The sequence below is a fragment of the Scardinius erythrophthalmus genome, assembly GCF_964197995.2.
Source record: "Scardinius erythrophthalmus genome assembly, chromosome: 12".
Taxonomy (NCBI): domain Eukaryota; kingdom Metazoa; phylum Chordata; class Actinopteri; order Cypriniformes; family Leuciscidae; genus Scardinius; species Scardinius erythrophthalmus.
In genome coordinates, this window is record NC_138232.1 from 33,565,966 (window position 1) to 33,586,285 (window position 20,320).

The 20,320-nt window shown below is 42.6% G+C and overlaps 1 protein-coding gene across 3 annotated transcripts in view; it reads left to right on the top strand.

Annotated features, from left to right (window-relative positions):
- cacnb4b (calcium channel, voltage-dependent, beta 4b subunit) overlaps window positions 1-20,320 on the top strand; it is a gene marked incomplete at its 5' end in the record, with an annotated part of 29,494 nt that overhangs the window by 1,224 nt on the left and 7,950 nt on the right. Inside the window, 7 exons of one of the 3 annotated variants that reach the window (XM_081381748.1) lie at window positions 9,339-9,422; window positions 15,371-15,502; window positions 15,801-15,923; window positions 16,107-16,234; window positions 18,018-18,067; window positions 18,332-18,351; window positions 18,549-18,629. In XM_081381748.1, coding sequence (XP_081237874.1) covers window positions 9,339-9,422; window positions 15,371-15,502; window positions 15,801-15,923; window positions 16,107-16,234; window positions 18,018-18,067; window positions 18,332-18,351; window positions 18,549-18,629 — 618 coding nt within the window. Of the gene's footprint in view, window positions 1-9,338; window positions 9,423-10,706; window positions 10,834-15,370; window positions 15,503-15,800; window positions 15,924-16,106; window positions 16,235-18,017; window positions 18,084-18,331; window positions 18,352-18,548; window positions 18,630-20,320 lie in introns of those variants that run through there. The other 2 variants (XM_081381749.1, XM_081381750.1) reach the window with 2 other exon arrangements.

The window sequence follows — 20,320 nt, forward strand, 5'->3', positions numbered from 1 at the left end:
CCTCACCCTCAAGTTGTCCCAAACCTGTATGGGTTTCTTTTTTATGCTGAACACAAAAGAAGATATTTAGAAGAATATTGGTAACCAAACCAGTCCCCATTGACTTCCATTGTTTTTTTTTTTTTTGTTTGTTTGTTTTTTCATTTGGAACTTAATGGGGCCCATCAACTGTTTGGTTACCCATTCTTCAAAATGTCTTCTTTTGAGGTTTTTTTTTTTTTTAGTGAACTATCCCTTAAATAATTCTGAGATAACCTCAAGCAGAATGACCACTCTGTACTTTTTCTGCTTCTTTGCTGTTATAGCACTCTATTAATAAATTGCACCGATTTTACATTGATGCAAGTGGCTCTTATTACCAAATTAACTTCCTTCATTAATAGTGTCAGTGCAATGTTTTCTGCTGGTATTCTCTCTCCCATCACCCAAATTTGTCTAACTATGTTTCTACCCAATGTATAGTCTAGTTATATTTTACCCATTTCTAATTTATTTATTGTCTATACTTTAGTCTGCATACTATGTACTGTATGTTTCTTATAACCTTGATAGCGGCTAGCAAGCAAATTTAATAATTTTGTCCAACAAATTGAATACTGATCCTGCTCCTTATTCTGATTGTGAGCTATTAATATCAGTATCACTTATAATGGTCTGTCATTAAGGGATAGTTCACTCAAAAATGAAAATTTTGTCATCATTTACTTACCCTCATGTTGTTCCAAACCTGTATGAGTTTATTTCTTCTGAAAGAAGATATTTTAAAAAGAATGTTGGTGACCAGACATTTGACGGCACCCTTGACTTCCATAGTAGGAAAAAAATACTATGAAAGTCAATGGGTGCCGTTAACTGTCTGGTCACCAACATTCTTTGTTCAACAGAAGAAAGAAACTCATACAGGTTTGGAATAACTTGAGGGTGAGTAATTAATGACAAAATTTTTGGGTGAACTATCCCTTTAATAGGTAACTATGCAGGAAGTAATGCAGGTCAGATGAGTACATTAACACTTCAGCTACTACTATTAACTAATATGGAAAAAAGCTTAACTAATCGCTTAGTAATATCATATTTAGGACTAAAATAGTTCCTTAAGGAATTAATAATTCCTGCATGTGATTAGCCTCGTTAATAATCAACTATTAAATATATAAATTTTAAAGAATTACCAATTAATTTAAAAAAAATTTATATAAATTTTTACTCTGAATATGTTCATAAATTGCATCATAATTACTCAAGTGTTACCTTATCACTCTGCAGGAACTACTAGTGATCTAGAAAGTGAAAAACATGTTCAGAGTAAAAAAGACAATATCTTGCGTCTCAGACACAGGTTAGTTTTGTGATTAGTAATTAATTGGTAATTCTTTATAACTTGTCATATTTAGTTAACAGTTCTTAATGAGGAGAATCTCATTCAGTAATTACTAATTACTTAAGGAACGTCTAGGTTACTTGTAACGTCTCGGTTACATATGGTAACCCTCGTTCCCTGAGGGAGGGAATGTAGATGTATATCGTGACTGACTGATAGGAATCTCGCTAGAGAGGCCAATCTACTTAGAGTGAAACTAAAACTAGCCAATACACACTGGCATGCAATCATTTGCATCAGCTGTTCAGCCTCGCAGCGTGGGTATAAAATGAGCAGCAGGTGCAATTGACCCTTCGCAGGGAGCTTGATTGACAGGTGATCTGACCAATCATACTTCGCCATCCGCCATTTTGTCCGTTCAAAGCAGTCAGGATAGTTAGTAGATTAACATAGGAGGATTTGAACTTGAAAAACGGAGTGTACTGACGCCTTTCCGTGGTTAAAACAACATTCCTTCTTATGTTTGTTCATGTTTATTTGAGGCTATAAATTAACTAAAAGGAAGAGATGATCGGTTCACGAGCAGCTTTAACTGATGCTCTACAGCGATCTGTCACGGCACATTAAAGAGCAACAAAACGGTATTTATTGTTTAAATTTCCTTTAAAAAATGACCAAATTTGAAAGGTGAGACTTTGTTTAATATGTTTAATATCAAACGTAACCAAAAAGTAACCTGCTCTGTCCTGTCTGTCAGCGTGTTGTCAGTCTCCTCTCTGCTCCGTGATGTATTTTTCACTGCGTGAGAACATGGTGTGGCGTGAGAACGGCGTAGCTTGTCGGACATAGCGACAGTAACTAAGGGAGGCGGGTCTTTGCGAACGGTCAACTGCATTTCAGTTTTTTGCTGAGGAGCCTTTCTATGGAGGGAAGGGACGCTGCGGAAGCCACAATCTTCGAAGGAGTTATGTGGAAAGATACATATGAACTATTCCAAAGGTTGTACTGCATATGAATATTGGGTGACTTAGCCCAAGGGAAAGACACAGGCTTCGATTAGGAGCAGCCGTGGAGAATACACATATGGGATCCCCGTAGGGTCACACATATTGGACCCAGCCTAAACCCGGTTCTCAAGGATTCAACGGATAAAGGCCTGGCACCGGACGCTCCGCCATGTCCGGGCCGAGGGTGTTGGAGGACTCACAGGTTTTTCACTCTGGAGAATATACAGCACAGTAGGGTACAGCAAGCCGACAGAGCTTGCTGCAATTACGGGCCTCTTAGTGCTTCTACCTGTTTAAGGTGAGAACACAGGAGGAGACCGGCTCTACACATAGGCTTTAGTATCTAGCGAACGTGTTAGGTGTCGCCCAGCCCGCAGCTCTACAGATATCTGTTAGCGAGGAGCCACGTGCCAATGCCCAGGAGGTTGCAACGCCTCTTGTGGAGTGAGCATGCAATCTGAACGGGCAGGGCACGCCTTGAGCTTGGTAGGCCAAGGCGATGGCATCCATTATCCAGTGGGCCATCCTCTGCTTGGAGACAGACCGACTGGCCTCCGTAACAGATAAAGAGCTGGTCTGAGGTCCTGACACTTTGAGTTCTGTCCACGTACATACGCAGAGCGCGAACGGGACAGAGCAAAGCCAGGGCTGGGTCTGCCTCCTCCAGGGGCAGCACTTGCAGGTTCACTACCTTGTCTCTGAAAGGAGTGGTAGGAACCTTGGGCACATAGCCAGGCCGGGGTCTCAGTACAACATGGTTGTCACCCGGCCCAAACTCTAGGCACGATTCGTCGACCGAAAATGCTTGCAAGTCCCCTACCCTCTTAATAGAGGCCAGTGCAATCACCAGCAAAGTCTTCAAAGAAAGAAGCTTTAAGTCCGCTGACTGCAAAGGCTCAAAGGGAGCATCCTGAAGTGCTCAAAGCACCAGGGAAAGGTCCCAAGAGGGTATAGAGGGGGATCGAGGAGAGTTTAACCGTCTCGCCCCCCAAAGAAAACTGACGACCAGGTCGTGCTTTCCAACTGATTTGCCATCTATGTGGACGTGATAAGCTGAAATAGTGGCAGCATGTACTTTGAAGGTGGAGGGAGACAGTCTTCGCTCCAACCCTTGCTGCAAGAAGGAAAGCACGGACCCTATCGAACATCTTCAGTGGTCCTCTCTGCGAGAAGAACACCACTCGACGAACAGGTTCCACTTCAAGGCGTACGCACGTCTCGTAGACGGTGCTCGCGCAGAAGTGATTGTGTTAAGTACCTCTGAGGGTAAGTCACCTAGAACCTCCGCGTCCCGTCCAGGGACCAGACATGGAGTTTCCAGAGGTCCGGACGCGGGTTCCATAGGGTGCCCCGTCTCTGAGTCAGAAGGTCCTTCCTCAGAGGAATGGGCCAGGAAGGGGCTGTCACAAGAAGCATGAGTTCTGAGAACCAGGTCCGGGTGGGCCAATAGGGAGCCACCAGAAGGACCTGCTCCTCGTCCTCCCTGACTTTGCACAGTGTCTGTGCAAATAGGCTCACTGGGGGAAACGAATATAGGCCCCGGGGCCAGCTGTGAGCCAGTGCGTCCGTGCCGAGTGTTAGCTCAGTCAGGGAGTAAAACAGCTGGCAGTGGGAGGTCTCTGAGGAGGCAAACAGGTCTACCTGAGCCTCCCCAAACTCTCTCCAAATCAGCTGAACCGCCTGGGTGTGGAGTCACCATTCTCTCAGGAGCACAGCTCATGACAGCTCGTCGGCTACACGGTTGAGCACACCGGGGACATACATGGCTCGAAGCGACCTCAGATGCTTCTGACTCCAGAGGAGGAGGTGGCGGGCAAGTTGCGACGGGAGCGTAGACCACCTTCAAGTTTCAAGTTTGTATTTATTTATATAGCACATTTAAAAACAGCAAACAGGGCTGACCAAAGTGCTGAACAATACACAAGATACAGAACAAGGACATAACCACACATTCATTACAAAAGCTCACAATGAATTAAAAGCTAAAGAAAAAAAGTAGGTTTTAAGAGAGGATTTAAAAACAGTTAGAGATTGAGCCACTCTGTAAACCGGAAGGCTGTTCCACAACCTAGGGCCAGCAATCGCAAAGACTCTGTCTCCTCTATTCTTCAACCGTGATCTGGGGACAGACAAAAGTCTCTGATCACCAGACCAGATATTCAGAAAAGACACCAAACATGTTCCAACCTAATCAAAAATTTGTTTCAAAATACGGGGAGAAAGAACATCAAGAGAGCAGAAGGAAGGTTCCTTGGCGGTTGATGTACGCAATGGTCACAGTGTTGTCCGTACGGACCAGCACGTCTCTGCCCTGTAGCGGTCTCTTTAAGCGACTCAGAGCGAGACGTACTGCTAGCAACTCGAGGCAGTTGATGCGCCAATGCAGTTGGGGGCCTTTCCACACCCCTGACACTGCATGCCCTGTGTACCTGGCACCCCAGCCGGTGGCAGAGGCATCTGTGAATACCACAGCATGCCTGGACACCTGTTCCAAGGGGACCGCCGTCCTGCCTTTGAACGTGTTCAAGCAGTTCAGCACCGACTGGGTGCGTTGCTCTGTGAGGCGCGCTGTCTGTGCGACCGAATCCAACTCCTTACCGAGAAAAGAGATCCTCTGCACGGGGGCGAATTTGCTCTTTTCCCAGTTGACCTGAAGGCCCACTGGTTGAGGAGCCTGAGAACGAGGTCCCTGTGTTCGCATAACTGATCTCAAGAGTGTGCTAGTATGAGCAAGTCGTCGAGATAGTTAAGAATGCGAACACCCTGTTCTCTCATGGAAACAAGGGCCCCCTCTGTGACTTTCGTGAAGACACGGGGAGACAGGGACAGCCCGAAGGGCAGGACCTTGTACTGATATGCTCGACCTTCGAACGCAAAGCGCAGAAACGGCCTGTGTCGAGGAAGAATCGAGACATGAACGTACGTGTCCTTCTGGTCGATCGTTGCAAACCAATCTTGGGGGGGATGCATTCGAAAATGCGTTTCTGCGTGAGCATTTTGAACGGTAGCTTGTGTAGGCTCCGATTCAAAACTCGCAGGTCCAAGATCGGTCGTAACCCTCCACCTTTCTTGGGTACAATGAAGTAGGGACTGTAGTGCCCTGACCTCTTATCGGCTGGAGGGACCGGCTCTATCGCGTCCTTCGCCAGTAGGACTGCAATCTCCGCTCGCAAGACATGGGCAATCGGCTGCTCTCACTGTAGTGGAGTGGATGGCCCGAAACTTGGGGGGACACTGGGCGAACTGAATCGCATAGCCGCATAGCCTGAATCGCATAGCCCCCACTGCTCTCCGGGCCCTCTCCGAACCCAGAGATGGAAGAAACTGCTCTTTTATTGAAAATTTGGGTACCGCTGGTTTTGAGGCCAGTGGCGGAACAAAAACTAAAGGGAACAAAGGATTTTCCACCTGGCCCTCTTCCGGGAGAGGGAGCAATGCGGTCACCGTCTCCCGAAGAGCAGTCCCATCCATCTCTGGGTCGCCCGTCCTAGGGCCTCTTGCTCTTGGCTTTACCGCTCTTCTTGGCGGGGGCCTGGACGGGCGGGGGGGTCTGCGACTGGCTCCACGGCGCCGTTTAGGTGGAGGCTGCTGCTGCGGCGCGGGAGCGAGGGTAGACGCAGAAGGCCGACAAGCAGACTGAGGGGCCACGGGTGGTGGGGTGACCGCCACGGCTAGATGTTCCTGCGAGACCTTGTGGGTCGTGACCACCCTCGTGCAGTTCCTTCAGTGCCTTGGCCTGATGGACCTGCAGCAACGCCATGGCGTGCACGGCAGAGGGGGCTTCCCCACAGGCCTTGTAAGCCTTGCCGGTTAGGTCCGACGAGTACTTACAGGTCCGGGAAGGGAGACACAGTTCTCCGCGCCAAGTGGAGTTAGGGTACAGCTGCATATCAACAGCCCGCTCCACTGGCGGGATACGCATGTATCCCTTAGCCGCCCCGCCATCAAGGGTGGTGAGGGAGGAGGAGCCACCGGAACAGTTTCTGGCAGTAAAAGGTACCGTCCACATCCCCGTGAGCTCCTCGTGCACTTCCGGGAAGAAAGGCACTGGGGTGGGTTGCTGAGAACCAGCGCACCACCGCGAGAAACCAGCAACCCTCTGAGGAGGGTTAGATTGAGGCGCAGGCAGAAACACACAGATAGAATGTCATCTTTGTAAAGACACGTTCTATCTGTGTAAGCTCTTTTAGGGACTGCTCTCACTGCTGCTGAGACACGCAGGGGAACAGTCACGCAAACACAGACAGGAATCTGCACCTGTCTGTGCGCGTCTCTCTCGCTGATCTTACCAGCCGTCAAAACGGCTTTTGAGCGCTCTCACCCGCGCAACTTACCAGCTGTAAGAACAAATTTTTGTTTGCTCAAGGGCAAAAACAAAAAATAGAGAAGTGGAGAGAGAGAGAGAGAAAGAGAGAGAAAAAGACTGCTTGCGCTGCTGTGTGGTCACGCCCACACCAGAGTGGAGAGATCCAAAAAAGAAACTTGATCGTAATAGTTCTCAAAACTAGTTTAAAGAGAGCATCGAAGTGCTTGGCTCTGAAGCAAAAATCTGAAATGCAATCGCACCTGCTGCTCATTTTATAGCCACGCTGCGGGGCTGAACAGCTGATGCAAATGATTGCATGCCAATGTGTATTGGCTCGTATCACTCGAATAGATTGGCCTCTCTAGCGAGATTCCTATCAGTCGCTCACGACATACGTTGAAGTGACCGACCGATAAGGGAACCCCCGTTCCCTGAAGGAGGGAACAAAGACAACGACAGTGCCAGTGACCGACGAATTGGGATCTTGTCTGAGAGGCCAATCACCTTCAGTGCTGAAGCGGTCACTACGGCTGTGGACATAATATGGTTTCAGTGGAACCGTTGTCCTGCCTTTGAATGAATTCAAGCAGTTCAGCACTGACTGAGAACGCTCGCTTGAGAGACGTGCTGTCATGGTGACCGAGTCCAACTCCATACCGAGAAAAGAGATACTCTGCATGAGGGAGAGATTTCTCTTTTCGCAGTTGACCTGAAGCCCCAGATGGCTGAGGTAACTAAGCACCAAGTCCCTGTGTTAGTACAACTGATCTTGCGAGTGGTCCAGGATCAGCCAGTCGTCGAAATAGTTGAGGATGCAAACACCCATCTCCCATAGTGGGACAAGGGTGGCCTCCGCGACCGTCTTAAAGACACAGGGCGATAGGGTCAACCTGAAGGGGAGGTCCTTTTCCTGATATGCTCGTTCCTGAAACGCAAAGCGTAGGAATGATCTGTGTTGATTGAGAATTGAGTCATGAAAGTATGCGTCCTTCAGGTCGATCGCTGCGAACCAATCTTGGGGGCGAATGCATTCAAAAAGGCATTCTGCATAAAACCCTGACCTCATATTGGCTGGAGGGGCTGCTTCACCTTCCTGCGGTCTGCTTCACGATGTGGCCTGGGTGAACACTGCTGCTGTGGCCGCCCGGGAGCGGAGGTGGAGGCAGAGGATGCCCTCGACGACGAGCAGGTGGCGGGGTAGTGAAACCAGTGGCGGGGTAGTGAAACCAGCAGCGGACAGCCGGGGCAGGATGTGTCTGTCGCCTCTGTCTGCTTATGTACTGCTGAGAGCTGCTGGGCAAAGTTGTCTACAGAGTCGCCGAAGAGTCAATAAAGCTAACTTTGTCAGCTTCCTTCATCTCAGCCAGGTTCAGTCAGAGATGGTGCTCCTGGACCACAAGTGTGGACATCGTCTGCCCAACAGACCGCACAGTGACTTCCGTTGCCCGGAGGGTAGCGGTCCGTAGCTGTGCACAGCTCCTGCATCAACCCTGGATCAGAACTACCCTCGTACAGCTCTTTGAGTGCCTTGGCCTGGTATACTTGCAGGAGGGCCATGGTGTGCAGGGCAGAAGCGGCCAGGTGGCAGCACTTTGTGGGCAAAGCTGCATCGCAACTGCACATTCCACCTGGGGAACCTCCACTTACCCCTTGACCTCCCCGCCATCGAGGTTAGTGAGAGGCGTCAGAATGGTTTCGGGCAGAAAAAGGTGCCTTCCAAGACTTTGTGACCTCCTCATGCACTTCTGGGAAAAAGGCACTCGAGCGTAATGCTGCTGTACATGACTCATCCACTAACAATGTCTCAGCGTGCTTACGACCCAGACACGTGAGACAGTGATTGTGACTGTCAGAAAGGGCCAGGTAACAACCTCATCAAGAAACATATGGGTGGAATGACATCTTGAAAAAGATGCAACATCACACCCGTGTTTACTCTTTTAGAGGAAAAATCTCTTTTGGGCTGAAGTGCACAGGGGAGAGGTCGGCTGCACAGCGGGTAGAAATGTAATTTTAGAGACTGCACAGTGTGCAAAATCCTCCTCAGAAGGTGAACACCACTGACGCACCATCACACCAACACATGCAGAAGCTACTTCCTGGTTCTGTCAAACTACTGTAAGAGATGACAGCAGAGCAGAATCTTCTCCAGAAACGCTCGTCTCCGAAGCGAAAGCTTAATGAGACTAAATAAAGTCCTGCATACTTCCTTATATACCCGTAGGACGGGGCGTGGTTTGCGATGCAAATCTCACTCACCAAAGTCCATTGGCTTATTCTGTACCACTTGAAGGTGATTGGGCTCTCAGATGAGATTCCAATTCGTCAGTCACTGATGTAATGTCGAAAGTGACTGACTGATAGGGAACTATCTCAGTCCTAAATTTGATAGTATGTATTGATTATTTAATCTTGCTTACTAATTAGTTAATAGTAGTAGTTGAAGTGTTAATGTAGTACCACCAGTAGTTGAAGTGTTAATGTAGTACCACTCATTTGTCCTGCATTACTTCCTCCTGCACAGTTACCTATTAATGCCAGACCATTATTCTAAAGTGTTATGTTAATATCAAATATCAGAAACATGATTCTATTAACATAGATAATAATATTATATTCTCAAAAGTAAATGGTTGGGAAAGGTTTGAAGAACAACCATATCTGAAACAATTCATTCATGTTTTTGTCATTGCTCCCTCTACAGGTGAACAGGGGAACATATTCACGCCGTAGTCGACTGAAGAGGTCTGATGGCAGCACCACCTCCACCAGTTTTATCCTGAGACAGGTAAAGAAATTGTCCATTTCTGGAAGTGATCAGGTAAAAAGCAATTCTCCCCTTTTTTGGCTCAATTAAATTATTACTTAGAGATTAGTCACTTAAACAGTAGAAAAAGTAATCAGACACATTTAATGTAGCAAACATTTACTGTCCTTATTCTTTGTTTTGTTCAGATAGGCTTAATGTGCTTTGATGCATGCCTGTTAAAACCTTTTTCTCATTTTTCTTTTTCTTCCAATTGCACTATAATCTTTGTCACAGATCATAATGCAAATTTGTATAAGTGACGTTCATAATTTATTAATTACATTTCTATATAGTGTACAGAAATATTAAATATATACAATTCATATTTACATCATCCAGACCTCATGTGAGATCACACTAATATCCACTATAGAGAGTATGTTAGTGGTAAAACAGTAAAAGATTTATTTTAATTTATGTTAATATATAAATAAATGTGTGTGTGTGTGTGTGTGTGTGTGTGTGTGTGTGTGTGTGTGTGTGTGTGTGTGTGTGTGTGTGTGTGTGTGTGTGTGTGTGTGTGTGATAGATAGATAGATAGATAGATAGATAGATAGATAGATAGATAGATAGATAGATAGATAGATAGATAGATAGATAGATAGATAGATAGATACAAATATTTAAAAAAATATTTTAACAGTGAAGAAATTGTGCAGAATAATGATTAAATGAAGAAAATATGATCATTGCAAATAAAGGTGAACATACTGGGGAAAAACTGACTGTACATTCAAAAGAAATGACAGGAGGAAAGAGAGAATGAAAGAGGCAGAGGGAGGCTCTCTCTCTCTCTCTCTCATCAGCGTTCACAGTCAAGGAGAACACACGTCAGCAGCAGCTCTGACTAGAAGGCTGCTCGACCAATCAGCATGCAGCTGGTCAACTGTGTCATCAGCCTGAGATTGAGGAAGGGTTCTCTCTCTCTCTCTTTCTGCCTTACCCTCTCTCTCTCTCTCTGATGCGGGGAGCAGCGCCGTGCCGTGTGTGTGCCGTTGGGAAGCTTCTCCCTGCCTGAGGATGTGAGAGAATTGGAGGCTGAACGAGGGATCCACTCCATCCTGCAGGCAGAGCCGTCTGCACAGGCCTGCTTTCCCTCTTTCTCTCTCTCTCCATCCTTTCTCGTGAGGCATCTCTCACCCTTTTTTTCCCTCCTTGTTCTTCCTCTGTGGAACAAGGGGATCGTCATTCCCCCATCGATTCTTTTTTTTTTTTTGTGGTGGTGGCTCCCTCCTCCTCCTCTTCCTCCTCCTCCTCCTCCCCCTCTCTCTCCATCTCCACCACCTCCTCCTCCTCTTTTTTTTCTCTATTCTTCAAGAAGACCTTTTTGGAATAGCAAACCTCCATGTATGACAATTTGTACCTGCATGGATTTGAAGACTCGGAGGCGGTGAGTTATTTTTCTCTTGATCGGAATTGGCTACGGCTATATATAGTGTTTTCCCACTGGCTATATGTGTGCGTGCGTGAGCGCGCTCGTGTGCGTGTGCCGAACACTGGCTCAGCTGTGCTGCACATACAGGGCCTGCGAGACTCAGTGTACCATGATTTTCTAAGATGCAGCCCACCAATTTCCGTGGGTGTACTATTGGGAGATGCTCATCAGAGGCTTGTGTGTGTATGTGTCTTTCTATATGTGTTGTTAATAGCACACACTCCCATTGAACATTAACTCCTATTCCATACGGCGTGTTTAAAGAATGCTACAGTAAAAAAAAAACACGTCTCATTAATTTTTCTTTTTTTTTTTTTTTTTTTTAAGGATTACGTGGCTTTCTTTGTAGGACCTACCTGATCTCCTTAAGGTTGAAAATGTTTAAGGTGTTATCATATTGGTAAAATTGTAAAGCTTCATTTACTGTCTGGCTGTTAAAGGGGCAGAGCCGTTTCTTGCTGATGTGTAGAATGTAATGAGTCACATGGCTTAGGCGCCCCACTTGAATGCCTTAAAATGAAATCGAGCCAGAAGTCTGGAAAAGCCATCAGGAATTGTGTGTGTATGTGTTAGAGGCCCATAGAACCCACTTTAATTCCCATCAGCTGTGTTTATATTTCAGTGTCCTATATGTATATGGACCATCTATTTAAGATACAGACTATAATCCATAATCAGGTTCCTTTGCTTTTTTGAATAAACATGGTATATGATGTTGTGTAACTTTTTAACTAGGGCACATAAAATCATTGAAAATTTCAGTTACACTTTAGATTAGTGTCTATTTCTCACTATTTACTACAGCTTTTGCGTCAATAAACTCCTAATTACTGCTTATTAATAGTTAGTAAAGTAGTTGTAAAGTTTAGGTATTGGGTAGAATTAAGAGATGAAGAATATGGTCATGTAGAATAAGGCATTGATATGTGCTTAATAAGCACTAATAAACAGCCAATATCCTAGTAAAATGCTTGCTAATAAGTCATTCGTTAATAGTGAGAATTGGACGCTTAACACATTAAGAACGATAACTATAAAGATAACTATATTAGCGGATGATATCGTTCTGTTTATTCTGAGCATGTGTTTGTCTGTCACTTCAAACGCTCGGGCTTGTTACAACAGGATGGATTCTGATTGGCTGTCTATGTTTTTATGGTTCATCAGCTGGATAGAATAGTTCTGAAAGTGATTCCAACAATATGGTTTTTCTGTGCCGTTATCATTAGAGCTGTGGTGTGGACTCTGGTTTTCTTTAATATTGAGAATGATTTTAAGAACTATATCTTTATCGTTATGCTTATAGTTATCGTCCTTGGTGTGAATGGACCTTTAGTGTTACCAAAATTTCAATCAGCAAGCATAATTTTAAAAATATTTGTTTGTAGAAGTTGTGTAACATAATCTGTGTTCATATGACTGATTTTCTACATACTTCCAAATATATATTTGTTTACTAATAAATTGCAGACCCATTTGAACCACATTCGCTGTGCTTTGCATTGCAAACCCAGTTGAATTGTGGCTATGGAGCTTCTAAGCTTAAAAAAAGCTTAGTTTAGTTGAAGAGAAACCTGTCTGTTTAACTTCATTTTGGGCCATTATCTCTCTTCATGATGTTATACATGAATCTGTACAGGCCCTCCAAAGTCACTCTTCAGCAAAAAGGCTGTTATCTCGTCAAAATCGAGGATGAAAGCCATTCATTTGAATTTTCGTTTTTTGCTCACAATCATCACTTCTGCGGCGGAAGATAAGCAAACTTGTGCATTTTTTGTTTCCCGAATCAGGCGTTTTGTGATTGGACTCACCGGCCTCAATTGGGTCCCTGCTGAAGTAAGCTTGTGTCGAGCGGCTGCCTTCAGGGAAAAAGTGTTTCGCCATAGGCAGCGTGCTGAAATTTTTTAGCCGACTGTGAGGCTTTTTCGCTCTCTCTCTCTGCCTCTCTCTAATGCGATATTGACCCGATCATTCTTTTCACTGACTTGAGCTAATGTTGTTTCCAAATTGGATTAACAGAATACAGCTTCCCAGCTTCGCTTCGCTTTGAGCAGTATCTCTCATTAATTAGAGGACTATGCACTTGCTGGTTGAATCTTCTTTATTATCTTAAAAGGGGGAAAGTGTGAATGCCTGCGGTTTATGTTTTTATTTAGCCGATAGGGATCAGGTGCTTCTCTCTTGAATGTCATGGAGCCGTCTGAGGACTTTATGGAGATTTCAGGTGAAAATGTCCAAGTTATGTATTGTGAAGTTTTTCATGGTCCTGAGAAGCCAGCAGTGAAGGTATGTGTTCTCAAAGGAAACTATCTTACTATCTTATTTGCATGGGAATGCTGAGAGGATATCCTAGGGTTGAGTTTTTACTTTGGAGTAGTATTTGTACTATTGAAAACTTTTTACTATTTAGAGTACTTGGTTGTAAAAGATACGGAAGTAATAAGGAACTTATTGATGGATGATGGAAACGGATGAGGAGACACGTTGTTGAAATGAATGTACAGCAGTAAAAGGCTTCGGAAGTTCATACATTTATAGTTTTTGGTTTGAAGATAATGGGTTTCTATCCTGTTGATAAGATATGACATTTCATAGCCTGTTACTCTATTTTAGGATTCAATATGTCTATATTTGTCTCAGACAGTGACAGATGCCTCAAGGTTGGAATTACAGTCCAAATCGTTTGAATGCATGCATACTGCTTACACTGTTTTAAACTGTGAATGTTCTTATTCAATTATTATTATATACAAAAATATGTGATGACTGATGTTCATCCATAAAATGGTGTGTGGCATTTTACATAACATTATCCATGTTACACATAGCACATTTGTGTAAATAATTGCTATACCAATAACAAAAGAAATGACATATGAAATACATGTTTATTATTACCTAGTAAATGTATCTGTTATTTTTAAAGACTATGTAGTGTAGACTGTGAACAAAAGGAGCTTACCTGAATTCACCTTCAGCTCACAGGTGTATTTTCTGTTTGCTTAAGGAGCGTGTATCTCTATGGGTGACAGCTCTGTCTAGTTAATAGAGGTACAGGTGGGGTTTTTTGCTGACCTTTGTTTGCGGTGGTCTGAATAGGCAAAACTGAGAATCACAGACGTAATGAAAATCCAGCAGACCAGACCAATGTGCATAATGACCAAGGAAGATGGTTCAGGGCACTGTAATAAAAAAAATAATCTCTGAAAGGTACAGTAAAAAACGGCAGCTGTGATTGATAGACCTTTGCTGTAAAAATACAGTAGCAACATATTAAGTTTTATAGATTGACCTGGGTAAAAAAAAAAAAAAAAAATAGATTTCATTAACAATGAATACTAAATCAATGTACTAAAATCTGTTTTTTATTTCCACTTTTGTCATTTCTGCATAGTGCCAGCCACTTTAAAAACAGGTGGTAAAAAGAAAGCCACGTAATAAATCAAAGTTCATAGCTTTTCCACGAACTGCGGTAAATACTAATATATAGAAGGTGCACAGTGCCATACACAAACACAAAACACAATCATGGTAACACACATGACACTAAACATTTAACAACATAAATGATAAGAACCGTATAGACTAAAGAAACTTAATATTAACCAATTAACAGGTTTTACTGTAGCATTTTTACATTCTTTAACCATTGAAATTGCAATAGTTTTATATAATCTGAAGGGTCTGATCTTGTTTTTTAATGCACAAATGTGGTCAAATGTCAAAATGTATTTCTACAATAGGAAAGATGGTTTCAGGTAAAGCTCTTTTTTCAGTCATTCTCCATTTTGGAAAGTGTTTTTTTTTTTTTTTTTTACTTTTTGCAAAGCTGTCCAATTCAAGGTTATTCAAGGTTTCTTAAGCCCAATACAAACATTATTCAGTTGTATATGGCAATATTCCATCCTAACTCTGACCTATAGAATGAAACATTTTACATTTTTACATTTGGCAGACGCTTTCATCCAAAGCAACTTGCATTGCATTCAAGGTACACATTTGATTTCCCTGGGAGTCAAACCCATGACCTTGGCATTGCTACTGCCATGCTCTGCTGATTGAGCTACAGTTTTTGATACTATACCTTCTATATGTAAATGTCCTTGATTTTGATTGGTTCCACATCCACATAGTGGATGTTTTACACCAGAAACAAACACTGATGTACTATTTTATTTAATACTGTGAAGCTGCTTTGATACAATCTGTATTGTGAAAAGCGCTATATAAATAAAGTTGACTTGACTTGACTTGACATAGTATTTCAGACTGCCTTTCGTCAGGGCACACCAAATATCTGAATACTGAACAGATATCAACATGGAAGAGTTAATGTTACTGAGCTGATATTTCAGAACAACCCATTTTTTAGGTTTTCATAAGTGATCTGGGTGGACTAAGCAAGGAAAATGTCATTTTAATAACTTCCCATGTAAAGCCATTACTAGACTGCATGCATGTAAGTAATTTAGTATGTGCCTTCTGTTGGCAGGGTTCAGCTGATTCCTACACTAGCAGGCCGTCTGATTCAGATGTGTCGTTGGAGGAGGAGAGGCCGGAGGGGGGTAGTCAGGGCCGCCAGGAGCGAGAACAGCAGGCTGCTCAGCAGTTGGAGAGGGCAAAGGTCAGGACAGACACAAATCACACCTACTACATATTAATATGTGGAGTTTATCATATGTAACACACACACTTTATATTGTAATGCATTACCCCAACACTGTGTGTGTGTGTGTGTGTGTGTGTGTGTGTGTGTGTGTGTGTGTGTGTGTGTGTGTGTGCGTGCGTGCGTGCGTGCGTGCGTGCGTGCGTGCGTGCGTGCGTGCGTGCGTGCGTGCGTGCGTGCGTGTGTGTGTGTGTGTGTGTGTTCTTATTTTTTATATATTTATTTTGTTTTTAATTCTAAAAACATCGACTTCCAGGCCAAAGCGGTGGCCTTTGCCGTGAAGACGAATGTCAGTTACTGTGGTGCGCTGGATGAAGATGTGCCTGTGCCAGGAACTGCCATCTCATTCGATGCAAAAGACTTCCTGCACATCAAAGAGGTACTGTGGTCTGGTGGCCCATTAGTGAAAGGGTCACTACTGACTCACTGATGACTTTGAATGTAGCAAAAAAAATCTAACCAAAATTCATTACTAAAACTGGTATCATTGGTCAAACGCTAAGAGGGGATAAAGTTTTTCCAAGCTTTTATTTCTTTTGTCCTTTCTCTGTTCCGTATGCAGAAGTTTAATAATGACTGGTGGATTGGGAGGCTGGTGAAAGAAGGCTGTGAGATTGGTTTTATCCCCAGTCCCCTGAAGCTGGAGAATATCAGAGCACAGCTGGAACAGAAGAAAAGCCGCGTACAAGGGTAAGCAGACACAGAACATTCTTTCCACAACCTCTTGGTCCTTAATAATCTGTCTGTTCTTATAATATTCTCTTTTTTTAAATCAACCTGGCTATGAAATCTTGGAGAATTTTCCAAAAAATTTGCACCACTATATATTTCTAGGCTCATTTTTATATGTAATTTGATCCATTATTAAAAAATGTTTTTGAAGCCCTTTTGAATCTGTAGAAAACCAAATGCTCTATAGTTTGGTATAGATTCTGTAGATACAGAATATTGCATATTAGTCACTGCATGCCTTATTTTAGGACACAATAGACATTTTTAAATATATCCTATATATATCCCAGTCTGTACACCTTACCATTAAATAAGTGTTGTGGGTTTCAAGAACAGAGGTGGCCTTTTAAAGAGTTCTGAATTTTTACCCTTTTATTTTTTCTCCATTTCTATGCAATGTAATCTGGACTGTTATCTTTGCCAAATACATCATGACTTGAATTTGACCCCAGATAATATATTTAATCACAGTTTACTGTTCTTTCATTGCATGTCTTAGCTCCAGTAATGCAGTACCAGAGCCAGCCTTTTCAGTTTCAACATCGATATCTAGTCCACAGTGCAGTTTATTCTGGCCAAGAACCACCCACTTAGAATGTCTGATTGAAAAAGCAGAGCATTCGATCATCATTTGTTTTTTATTTTTGTCTTTGTTTTGTTTTTTGTTTGTTTGTTGAATTTGTTTGAATGTTTGATGTTTAAAACCTGGGGAAAATATTTCAAATGTTAAATCAATGATGTTCTTGCCAAGAACCACCCACTCAGACTGTCTGTTTGAAAAATCAGAGCATTCAATCATCATTTGTTTTTGTTTTGTTTTGTTTTTTTGTCTTTGTCATTGTTTTTGTTTGATTTTTGTCTTTGTTTAATTTTGCTTTGTTTTGTTTGATGTGTTAAATCTAAATCAATAATACAAAAATAGTAAAGAGTGTTACAAAATAGTAACCCTTTTTAATAATGGTACCACAGTCTGTGCAAGTTGTTGTAGAACTAGAGCTGAAGAAATAAATGTTATGGTAACAATTAGTAATAAATACAGATTTTTCTTTCCCCCATGGACATGACTCTGAAAATAAACAGAACATACTGTTGTGCAAAAGGATATACTTTTTTAGTGTCTCACTTGAATATCTTTAAGATTTTAAGGTATGAACCTCGCACACTTTGTTTATTGTGGCAGCCTGGTGCTATATAATAAAGTCTTTTTTCCAGGAAGACTGATAAAAATGTTTGCACGGTGGAAATTGCATTGAAGCTAATCAGATTTGAGCTTAGAATTTTGGAGAGATCTTGCCATTTTTGTATAAAATATGCATCAGACCTGGTCCATGGGTGGGATGTCTGATGCTGAGACTACCAGATGAGAGACCCAGCATCAAATTATGAGGCAGTTTACTTGAGACTTGAAATACAGTGGAATTTTGAGATTGTTTGACATTTGATTTGTTGAAAACTGGGTATCAGGTTAGGTGACACCAGCTCGCAGTTTGAAATCGGATGACTGACCCTCAAACCCAGGTGACTATCGATAACAATTCTACATGCAGCATCAGTTCTAGGTCATAGTACATGGACAGTGACATAGAATCAGTGTGGGTCTGACCAGGTCTTATGCATTAGCTATTAGAACTTAGAGATTATAGCATGTAGTATTAAGATTTAGAGTAGTCCGCTTGTGTGTTTGGACACGCAGACTAAAAATGTTCTATCTCTTTCTCTGTTTGTCTGCTCATTTCTTTAGTAAGTCCAGTGGAAGCTCGTCCTCCAGTTTGGGGGATGTGATGTCATCAGGTGAGCCAGTGATTTGGTGGGGGTGGGGCTTTAGGAATTGGGGGAGGGGTTTCAGGAATCTCCCCGAAAATAAAAAGGAATCGTAGGCAATTCGTCAGTGGATGATTTTACTTCAACACTGTCCTGCGTAAGGCTAAAGATCAATCGAGCAGCTTCTTGTGAGCATGGGACAGTGGACCATGAATGACTTGAATGGCATTCTCAAATTTGAAGAACTTGACAGTACTTTATTCTGACTTTCTTTTTTTCCCTCTCTTTGTACAGGGAAGCAGAAACAGAAAGTGGTAAGTGTGTCCACAGAATGGAAGAATCCCCACCTAACCACACTGAGGAGACTGTCACCGCTGTCTTAAACACAAATTCCTCTCAAGTTAAACTAAACTCATTGTGCTTAAAAACTAGTTGACGTATTGAACTGATATTATGTAAGCATTGTCCTTTACGCATGTGCTTTGTTATTTGCCTATGATCTCATATGCAGACTGAACACGTGACTCCCTATGATGTTGTGCCTTCCATGAGGCCTGTGGTGCTGGTCGGTCCATCCCTGAAAGGATACGAGGTGGGTTGTCTCAAATGATGTTGAGGTGTATCATCATCAAACAGAAAAATGCTTTAGTCACAGATCAATCTGGAGAGTTTTTACAAGGCGAATCAGCGAATTCGTCATAAAATAACATTGAGCAGAAAATTCCCCCGTCAAGGCCGTAGAGCTGACGTTCTTTGTTTATGACTTGCTGCACGTCTGTGTGTGCGCATCTTGCGTTATTGATACCAGCAAAATATAATATCTATTCCAGTCTCTCCATCTCCTCACACAGAGAAAACAAAAACATACTCCTCCTCTCCGCCGTTCCGTTACCACGGCAACAACCTTCCGGGGTCCAGGAGACGTCAGTGCTAGAAAGTAGAGCACGGTTTGAAATTAGAAAGAGACAGAAAAGGGAGAGAAGAACAGGAATGGTGATGGAGGGAGGAAATCTGTGAGAGACAGAAAGAAGGCAAAATGAATAAGAAAAACAAGTTCCTTTATAAGGCGTAACTAGATGCAGGTTTGCTTTATTGTAAGGATTTCATTTATTCACGCGGCTGCTTGGTGTTTAAATTACAGTGATTTTAAGTAAGTTTATGCATTGATGAGACAGGAGTTGTTTTTAATTTAAAATTAAATGTTTAGGTCTGTTCCAAAGGTTGACTTGTAAGGCAAATTCTTAACCGTCATGGACCCTTATAAGTGACTAATTTTGGAACGCTTAACATATGTGGCACACAAATAACACATTGCACAGGAGACTAGCAATTTATAAAGTACAACTGTCGGGTTTTAGGAGTAAAAATCCCATTCATTTTCTCAATAGGGGGATTGATTTTGAACGATAACTCGTAAACCATTAAAGACAGACCAACTGTAAGCTACATGGTTGTTAATAGATGGTGTATGCTTTTGTTCAAGCCATCAGCCTGCATTATTTCAACTTTTTAAGTAATTGATCAATAATTGTTCAACAGCGGAATTCCTGGTGAAAAACTGCATTACCCATGATTCTGTAAATAAATCTCCACCAATCAGAAAACCATATATTTTTATATTTCTGTTTTTATTTCAATGCTTCATAGATTTAAAGCTTATAAAGCTATGTAGTTTTGTACATTTGTCTGATTTTCAAATAATTCTTTGCTTTAAATTCAAAGTGTTGTGATTCACTTTGTTGCTGGTTGGTTTGTTTCATGGCTTTTAACTCTTAAACAAAGACTTTTTTTAAATCCCTATGAGAAAAATGAATGGGAAAATACGCCAGGAACCAAGGCTGCTGAAAATGTAGGCGGGCTGTGGCACTCTTATTTCAATAGAGTTTGGTGTTAAAGCTACAGTACAATACCTTAATAAGCATTAACAAGGCACATGCACAGAGCAAATGTTATTATTTAAAGGTGCATTGCGCAAGTCTCTGAGTTTTTGCAGAACTATGCCCCCTCTGGCAGAAAGCGAAACTGCAACCAGAAGTGTGCACGCTCACGGACAAAAGTTTTCTTTTTTTTATCTTACGTGGAGTTTGCGTTGGTGTTTGAAATGAACTACAAGCCGGTCTCTTAGAATCCATCTTCTACGGAGAATGGCGGCGAATACACAAACCTGCCAGACATAACCAAGTGAGCGTGCCGTGAACGCGCATGACATCACGCCCAGTCTAAAATTCCGGCCCGAATCCCTCTTATTTATTTTACTTTACAGGATTATAGAGACAATATCAG